At 39.6% G+C, this 8373-nt stretch overlaps 2 protein-coding genes across 4 annotated transcripts in view; one reads left to right on the plus strand and one right to left on the minus strand.

The window, feature by feature from the left end:
* The window catches only part of LOC117270542 (adhesion G protein-coupled receptor G3-like), a 36643-nt gene extending 30680 nt beyond the window's left edge, over positions 1-5963 (plus strand). For all 3 annotated transcript variants that reach the window (XM_078173914.1, XM_033648210.2, XM_078173913.1), the window contains 2 exons: positions 1231-5169; positions 5602-5963. In XM_078173914.1, the coding sequence (XP_078030040.1) occupies positions 1231-1412 (182 nt within the window). In that variant the 3' untranslated portion in view covers positions 1413-5169; positions 5602-5963. The remainder of the gene's footprint in view (positions 1-1230; positions 5170-5601) is intronic.
* On the minus strand, positions 4935-8358 carry knstrn (kinetochore localized astrin (SPAG5) binding protein). The gene is made up of 8 exons (XM_078173915.1): positions 8259-8358; positions 7474-7537; positions 7236-7371; positions 6506-6535; positions 6316-6415; positions 6107-6221; positions 5959-6020; positions 4935-5670 (listed from the first exon to the last, which is right to left on the minus strand). The coding sequence occupies exons 2-8, from the start codon at positions 7493-7495 to the stop codon at positions 5587-5589; spliced, it is 549 nt and encodes a 182-aa protein (XP_078030041.1). The 5' UTR covers positions 7496-7537; positions 8259-8358; the 3' UTR covers positions 4935-5586.
* Between the last annotated feature and the right edge of the window lie 15 nt (positions 8359-8373).

The following is an 8373-nucleotide window of genomic DNA, read 5'->3' on the forward strand; positions in this document are numbered from 1 at the left end:
CCGAGGCGGCCTTCCGTAAGGGGAGGGGCTGTTGAAGACTTGTGGGAGGAGCTGTTGATGACGCCAGCAGGAATGAGCAAGCAGCTAGTAGCAAGAGGGAAACACAAACCTGACAGACACTGTAAAGATGAGCATCTGGGGAGACAAGGAATTGCGCGCCCTCCTTGTCCTCGCAAACGAAGAGGCCATTAACCATCAGATGACAGGAACGGGCCAATCAAGAACGGGCCGACTTATGAGAGATTCGCTTAAGGACTGACCAGCCGCGGCTTCCCTCCCACGTCACTGGTTACGTCATACACTGAGCCACACGTTTTGTTACTTGCTCACGCCTCCCATTGCCCTGAAAAAGGCACATTCTGTATAAACAAAAGTAGGTAGTAGGCATTTTGCTGCACTCCCTGATTTTGTTTTTATACTGCCAATGCTGAAAAAAGACGGATTGGGCTTTCCTGCAAATCTGCACAATTCCTATTTAAAAAGGACTTGTATTTCCTCCTTTATCAGTGTGCACTTCGTTTATCATCCACAGAACGAGGCTGCACGCCGACATTTTCATAACAAAATAAAACAGGCTGCAGTGAGTTTCTCTCTCCATGGGATATTTTAAAATAGTGGGGTTGTGCATTTAGTCCTTCACATTCAAGCTTAGTGTTGCTGGAGCCCACAGGAACAATGCTCTGTGACGCTTCAACTCATTACTAAAAGTGTATGTCATCCAAGAGAGACAATAAAAACTAAAGTAATGGTCAAAGTTCTTAAAGTGAAGTGGATTCACATTGTCACCTCATGCACTGAGTAACATTACAAGTTAAAGCTCCACCTTAAAAGTTGCCAGCAGTCGGCCCAGTGAATTAAGTTATTTTTTTTCTCTGACTCCAGCTGCTGAAAGAGGCAGCAAAACGTCCTTTCATTTTTTAGTTACAGTTTACTAATAACATGAACCTCAAACAGGGCTTTAGTGTACCACTGTCGCACTGCGCCATCATGTTGCTGTAGCTTTGGCTAAAACATGGAATCATATTTTGCACTGAATGGCAATCTTCTACTACTCCACCATTACCTGCATAAAAACCTGAGAGGCAAGCTGAGGCAGCACATGTATAGATGACTGAGAATAAAACCCACCTACATGAGCAATGAGTGTAAAGCAGGAGATGAACCAAAAATATTTTACATTTCATGGGCTCAACTTGTCCTCATGAGTGACCATCTTTCTTCGCCTGTCAGGTTTGTTCCTGTTCATCTACTACTGGAAGACCAGCCACTCAAAAGAGGTAATGGGCGGCGTCAGTGATACTAACAGCTCAAGCAACACCAGCACTCTCAAAACCAGGGTGGACATCTTCGAGAACCCCTACAGCAACCTGCCAGAGAAGGAAAAGAAGCCTGGGAACACTGGTGGCGAGTAAAGAGTGGTGAAAAAGTCAGCTTGACTTAAAAACTACAAGCAAGTGCACATAAGTGGAAAGTATACGGATGTTTAACACTGCAATAGGCATCTTTATTTGACATATTCATTAACAGTTATCAGCATATAGGAAAATTACTTTAATACTACATTGTTAAGTTGTCTTTGGACCAGAACTGGGTTTGCAGTTTTATTCAGTGAAGATCACAGCATGCGGTTAAACCTTTTTTTTTTTTTTTTTTTTTCAAAAATATTTTATGTGTAGATTTTCAGATTTTAACACAAACAACACAAATACAGGTACAAATCACCCTCCCCACACCCACGGAAATGAACAGCAGCACCAACTATGGAATGAATGTCTGTACGTATGCATGTAGTACAAGTACACTGTTTGTCAAACCCATTATGAACAAATATCTGTACATACCTGCAAACGCGTCAGGCCATTCTGGATAAATAGGGCATGAATGGTTGCCAGAGCTGAGAGAAACACTGTACCTCACTCTCTCCATGTGTAACAAGCTGGTGATTTCTACCAGCCAGGTCTTAAAATAAGGCACGTCCTCAGTTTTCCAAAGAGTTGAAATATTCCTTTTTGCCACAACGATGGCATACTATACTATGACTTTATATGAAGATTTTTATGACATACTATACTATGACATTTTTTTGAAGATTTTTATGTCACACTATACTATGACTTTTATGAAAAAATCCACCCAGGATGGCAGAACGTAGGTCTGGTATAATATCACAGTTGTATACTTCTGAAAAACACTTAAAAGAGGTGGCCCAAGGTTCTGATTTACATATTGGGCAATATTGGCATACTATACTATGATGTTTTTTTTTTTTTTTTAAGATTTTTATGTCACACTATAATAATAATAATAATAATAATAATAATAAATTTTATTTCTGGGCGCCTTTCATGACACTAAAGGTCACCTTACAGAGTAAAATACAGAGCAAAATACAATAAAATACAAAGTACAAGATAATTCAACATTTAACAACAAACAAACAAATATCAGTTTAAAAAGCAAACAATACAAACATAAACAAAACATCTGTTCAGGCTTACCCACTCAAAGAGAGTAGGAAAGCCTGGTGAGTTTTCAGCCTGGATTTAAAGTATGGGAGTGATTCAATATTTCGCAGGTCAGGGGGGAGTGAATTCCAGAGTTGGAAGATGGCTGTGGTATGACTGGTGGATGGGATCCTAGTGATAATACAGGCGGTGGAATTCTGAACCATCTGCAGTTTATGGAGGATTTTCTGGGGGAGATGAAACAGGAGGGAGTTGCAGTAGTCACCAGTATGGCAGCGGCGTGAGGTGTGAGGGAGGGGCGTAGGCAGTTGATGTTGCGGAAATTAAAGTAGGCTTATGTTGTTAATGTGGGATGAGGAGGAAAGCGTGCTGTCGAGGATGACACCCAGACTCTTTACCTGAGGGGAGGGGAGGATGGAAGAATTGTCGATTGATATGGTGAAACTGTGGGCTTTGGCTAGAGTGGATTTAGTGCCGATTAGTAACATTTCTGTTTTATCACTGTTTAATTTGAGGAAATTGCATGTGAACCAGGACTTTATTTCATGAAGGCAGTCAGTAAGGAATGAGGGAGGGAGGGTGGAATCAGGTTTGGAGGAGATGTAGAGCTGGGTGTCATCCGCGTAATAATGGAAATTAATGTGGTTTTTGCTGAAAATGTGACCAAGGGGGAGTAAGTAGATGATGAATAACAGGGGCCCCAGGACATAGCCCCATACTATGACTTTTTATGACATACTATACTATGACATTTTTAGGAAGCTTTTTATGACATACTGTACTGTGACTTTTTATGAAGATTTTTATGTCACACTATTCACCTTATTTTTCACAGAAACACGGAGGCAAAACAGAACGCAGCCAGCTTCCGTTTTTTTGTGTGACACTTCCGGTCCAGCACTCTTGACCACTGTGTAAATGGGAATCGTCTTGTTGTTTACCTTGTTGAGTTTAGCTATATATATATCACATTTTTCATGTCACTATATCACCGTTTAGACTAATCTGATGTTTTTAAAGTCTATAAACACAATGACTGAGCAAACATTACTATTTCTGTGTGCACATTTTGTAATTAATAACATAGTTATCGTAGATTAGCTGGGCTAACCGTTAGCTGATAGCGTTAGCGGTTTTTCACTGATTCAGTTCTGCAGGTTCTCTGCTGGTACACTGGAGATGGGGATCAAGCAGTTTGTCTCACTCGGGGTAGATTGTGCTTTTTTGGTTCATAGTTTTTGATTAATGTGTGATTTATTCGCGTTTAGAGGTAATTATTTTTACCGGCAATTACGGGGTAACGGAAACGTGGGCACAGTTATCTATATAAAATACACAGACTAACTAACTAACTAACTGATTGACTAACATAAACAATTGAAAATTGAAAAAAATTAGCATGCACCGTTAGCTTCGGTAAGGGAAAGCGCCTGACCAGAAGTCACGCACAAAAACACGGAAGTTGATCACTATTTACTTCCGTGTTTGAAAATAAGGTGGATACTATGACTATGACAGAGGGGTAAAAGGAGTGAAGTTTAGCACAGGAGTAGTTTAGCCTGTGAAGCACTTTATATTGAATAAGCTGGAGCATTTGTGAATGTCTTTTAGGTAAGTTTCCCAGGTTTCATTGCCATCGAGATGCCAAGGTCCTTCTCCCAGGAGATGAGTCTGTTCAAGTCAGAGGTGTGACTCATAAGTGTATACAGTTCAATGGGGGTAGGGACTGACTTAAAATGTGGTATACTTGTGCGGATGTAATCTCTGATCCGGAGAGAACAGAAGAAATGCGAATTTGGAAGTGGGTACTTTTCTTTTAACTGATCGAAGGTGGCAAAGACTGAGGCCTCCCATGAGTTTAGGCTTGGACATATGTTTTTTTTGTGTTTGCATGTTCTCCCCGTGTCAGCGTGGGTTTTCTCTGGGTACTCCAGCTTCCTCCCACAGTCCAAAGACATGCATAATTGGTGACCCTAAATTGCCGTAGGTGTGAATGTGAGTGTGAATGGTTGTCTGTCTCTATGTGTCAGCCCTGTGATAGTCTGGTGACCTGTCCAGGGTGTACCCTGTCTCTCGCCCAATGTCAGCTGGGATAGGCTCCAGCACCCCTGTGACCCCCAACAAGATAAGCGGTTATGTTTTTTAGAAATACATTGAGCTTTAAATCCCCATACAAAAAGGATTAAATGTTTTTTTAACGCAACAACGAATTGTAACAAATTTTGACTGTGGCTATGAAGCATTTTTAATTACATTTTCAGGCCCCTGTGATCATCCACTCATATAAAATATATCTTGTGCCGTGGTTATACTCATAAAAATAAAGTTTCCTCTCAAACAGTACACTGGTAATTGTAAATGAGACGATATTCCTAAAACATTGTACATCCTGTTCGACCAATAAGAACTTGCTGTGTGTAAAAGCATGTCTTGACTGTTTGAAATATGAAGAGAGATGAGGAGCGCAAGGAAAATAAAAATCCTTTATTCAGTTTTAGTCACACTAACATTAAGAACACACATTACACATAAATACACGACTTTAAATTGGGAAACTGACTGTACACTTTTACAACAGGAGAGCTTCTGCCTCCTTGAGAGCTTGCTCCATTTCAGCAGCCTCCAGGGAAAAGTCCTTCCTCTCCTGCATCATATGTTCCCGTGCTTTAGCGAGTTCTGTCATCATTGTTTGGATTTCCTACAAGTGTACAAAATAAGGAACATTTTAAGTACACTCCAACTTCTTTCAAAGGTCCAGTGTGAAGGATGTAGAGGTATATATTGGCAGATATGGAATATAAGTATGTTTTCCTCTAGGGTATAAACGCCTGAAAATAAGAGGCGTGTTTTCGTTGCCCTTGAATGAGCTGTTTATATCTACACAGGGAGCGGATCCTCATCCATGGAGTCTGCCATGTTGCACTGCCATGTCTCTACAGTACTCCAGAATGTATAAAACAAACACTGACTCTAGATAGAGCCGTTCGCAGCAATTCTAACCAGGAGAAGTTTCAGCTAGTTGCAGTTTGCACTCCTCTCCACTAGATGCCACTAAATCCCCCTAAATCTCACACACTGTTCCTTTAAATCAGCTACAACGAATGCCAGAGTTTCATAGAGTTTAACTCGCCTCTAGCTGAGCACGTTGCTGTGATGCAGTATCTCCAAACGCTTTCAATTGATTCAGCAGATCTGTGGAGACACTCTGAAATAGAGACAAAGTTGTGTTAACCAGATAGCACTGCCTATAATAACCAAAATCCTGTAACCCTTAATGTGTAGGATACAAGTGAAGTGAATGGTTTAAAACGGGTAACATTTTTTTCCTCTCTTTTCTTTATTTGTATGATTATGTAGCATGAAACACGTGCACTTTTGCAGTTATTTGTTTGATTTAAATGTGTTTTGATTTGTTTGCTATAGCATATGATACATAAAAATACTGTACTGTAACTATTATAATATCAAGCAAGCTGAAATAAAATATATGTACCATAACTTCTCTTCTTTGATCTTCATTTTGTTGTGCAGCCTCTCCAACCTTTTCTCCTAAAACTAAAAAGAGATTTCATGTTATATTACAACTGACAACAACAGAAATTAGGCTGACACGAACATATTTTGAAAACTGGGAAAATCACCTGGGTCTACTTTGGCCGAGACGAGGAGCATGTGACAGTTCTTCAGGTCTTTCTTTACCTCTGCATTTTCCTTTTCAAGGTCACTGAACTGCAGCTCCATCTCAGCTACTCTTTGCTGCAGCATAATAAGCAAAGAAGTTCTGTACAATTGCAGCTGACAACAGACAAGTGAAATCCTACAAGCACTTTATCAAAATTGTCTTCTGTACCTGTGTCTCTGTGAGGTTTCTCTGCAGCTCCTCATTGGTCGCCATAAGATGCTGATTTTGCTCCTTGAGCTCTGCCTGTTGTCCATACCTGGTGGAGACTCTGTGGAGAGGTGCAACATAAAGTTGTGAGAAAAAAAATGGCTGAAGCCCACAGTATATTAAGGGATATGCGATATAATGTGTGACTTACCCTTTGTGAACTTTAGGAGCAACATTTTTCCTGGAAGACAAAAAAAAACAAAATAATTCAGTAGCTGTGAAGCAAACTAACAATTTGAATTGCTGGCCCTAGACCTGGAGGTCCTTCCTTCTTTTCACTTGGTTACAGTTGGTTGTTATAAACCACTAATGATGCACTTCCTTCCTTAATGAAGCTCATTTCTGGCCTATCTTTTAACAAGATTGTTGTACTGGGGGATTTCAGCATTAACTGGTTACAACACGTGTCTGATGAGTTAAGATCTTATTGTAATTCTTTATTCTTTATTATTCTCTATTTTCCAGATGGTTGAACCGCCCTTGTGTCAGACCTCACATAAGACAACCTGACAAATCTTTAATTGATTAATTTTAACAAGTAGTCCTCATTCGTCTGCTTCCATTTCTATTTCCAAGGTCAGGTGTATCTTAGCTGGTCTTTGTAATCATGTGTGGATGCTCTTTTTTTGCCTTTTTATGGTTCACTTCTAGTATACAGTAACATACTTTTTGTATCTCTAACCTATTTTGTATGTTATATTGCTTGTTTTAGAGCTGTACGTTTTTATTCTATGGGTTCCTCTGGTTAAATAAAAAAAAAATATATTGAGTGCCAGTTTGCCTAGGTGGATTTGTTAGGACTCTGTTACACGGTTTACCACATTTTTCTAAATCATAGCTTTTTTGTTTAACCTTTAAACTACTAATTAGCAATTTCTTACCGTTGCATGTTTTCTTTCTGAGGTTTAAGGATACCATCTGATTTTTGAGCAGTATTTGCTGTTGGATGTACAGCTGCTGTGTCTCTGGATTCAAGTTTATGACCCATTTTCTTCGTTTCTGCAGGTAACTGAACACCTGGAAAACATATAGGATTGTTCATCAGACACCAGCTTTGTTTGACTTTGTAAAATTAAAATACACTTTAATCACCAACAAAGTGCAAAGAAATCTCCTCACCTCTTGGGATTTTTGAAGACATTGCTGTATCTGCAATGAACTCAATATCAGCAATGACAGTCACCTGTAAGGAGAAATAATCTCATTAACTATCACTGAGTTATTGGCCTCGCGTCACCAGGCTCTTCACATAAAGTGAAGAATTCAGACAAAATTCAGAGTGAATAAATACCAGGCTCTTCACATTCACCGAATTCACCAAACTAAAAGTGTTCACCATAGTAATACTTTAAATTCTGGAGCACCATCGATTTGGGGTGATGAGGGGTGTAAGAAAATCGATTAACTTAATGGCTTGGGGCTTTTCTTGTAAATTATATTCTTTAAATTAAAAGTTTCACCGCATTTTTATTAGCTTGGTGCTTTTATTTTTACGGAAAGGCGCATCCATCGAATTCCGGATCCTGTCTCACTCGCCCTGGTTCTGTTTCCTTACCAAAACGGCCACTAACGGCCCCAGACAACTGAGTTATTACTGGAAATATTTACTGAACCAGCTGTGTAACTGTAATTTAACTGGGTAGAGTCTTTTGAAACATGTTATACGTGTGTGTACTACACAGATTAAACAGCCAAAGAATGGATTACATATTTGCTATTGCGCGGAACATAAAAATTGACAAATTTTGAATGGAGTTTGGTGCGATTGGCCAAATACAACAATCGGTGCTTGACTTCAAAAAAGTAACACGGTTAGCTTAGCTTAGCTTTAAGATAAGAGTTCGACATAGCTGAAATATACTAATATGTGGCATCTGGTTCAATAAGAAAACATCAAGGCCTACCTTTATGGATACGTTAAATGTGAGCTATATCAACAGTCTCCACCGAGAAACGGAGCCGCACGAATTTAAAAACACCCCGCCCTCTATGACAATTTCCGGTTTGATTACGTTATTT

The sequence above is a fragment of the Epinephelus lanceolatus genome, chromosome 13, assembly GCF_041903045.1.
Source record: "Epinephelus lanceolatus isolate andai-2023 chromosome 13, ASM4190304v1, whole genome shotgun sequence".
Classification (NCBI taxonomy): domain Eukaryota; kingdom Metazoa; phylum Chordata; class Actinopteri; order Perciformes; family Serranidae; genus Epinephelus; species Epinephelus lanceolatus.

Bases quoted from the DNA above. Each gene is read 5' to 3' on its own strand.
- knstrn (XM_078173915.1), bottom strand. From the start codon at position 7,495: ATGTCTTCAAAAATCCCAAGAG. The intron at 7,372-7,473 runs GTGAGGAGATTT...TATGTTTTCCAG, and splicing joins GTCTTCAAAAATCCCAAGAG to GTGTTCAGTTACCTGCAGAA. The intron at 6,222-6,315 runs GTACAGAAGACA...ATTATGCTGCAG, and splicing joins GAAACCTCACAGAGACACAG to CAAAGAGTAGCTGAGATGGA.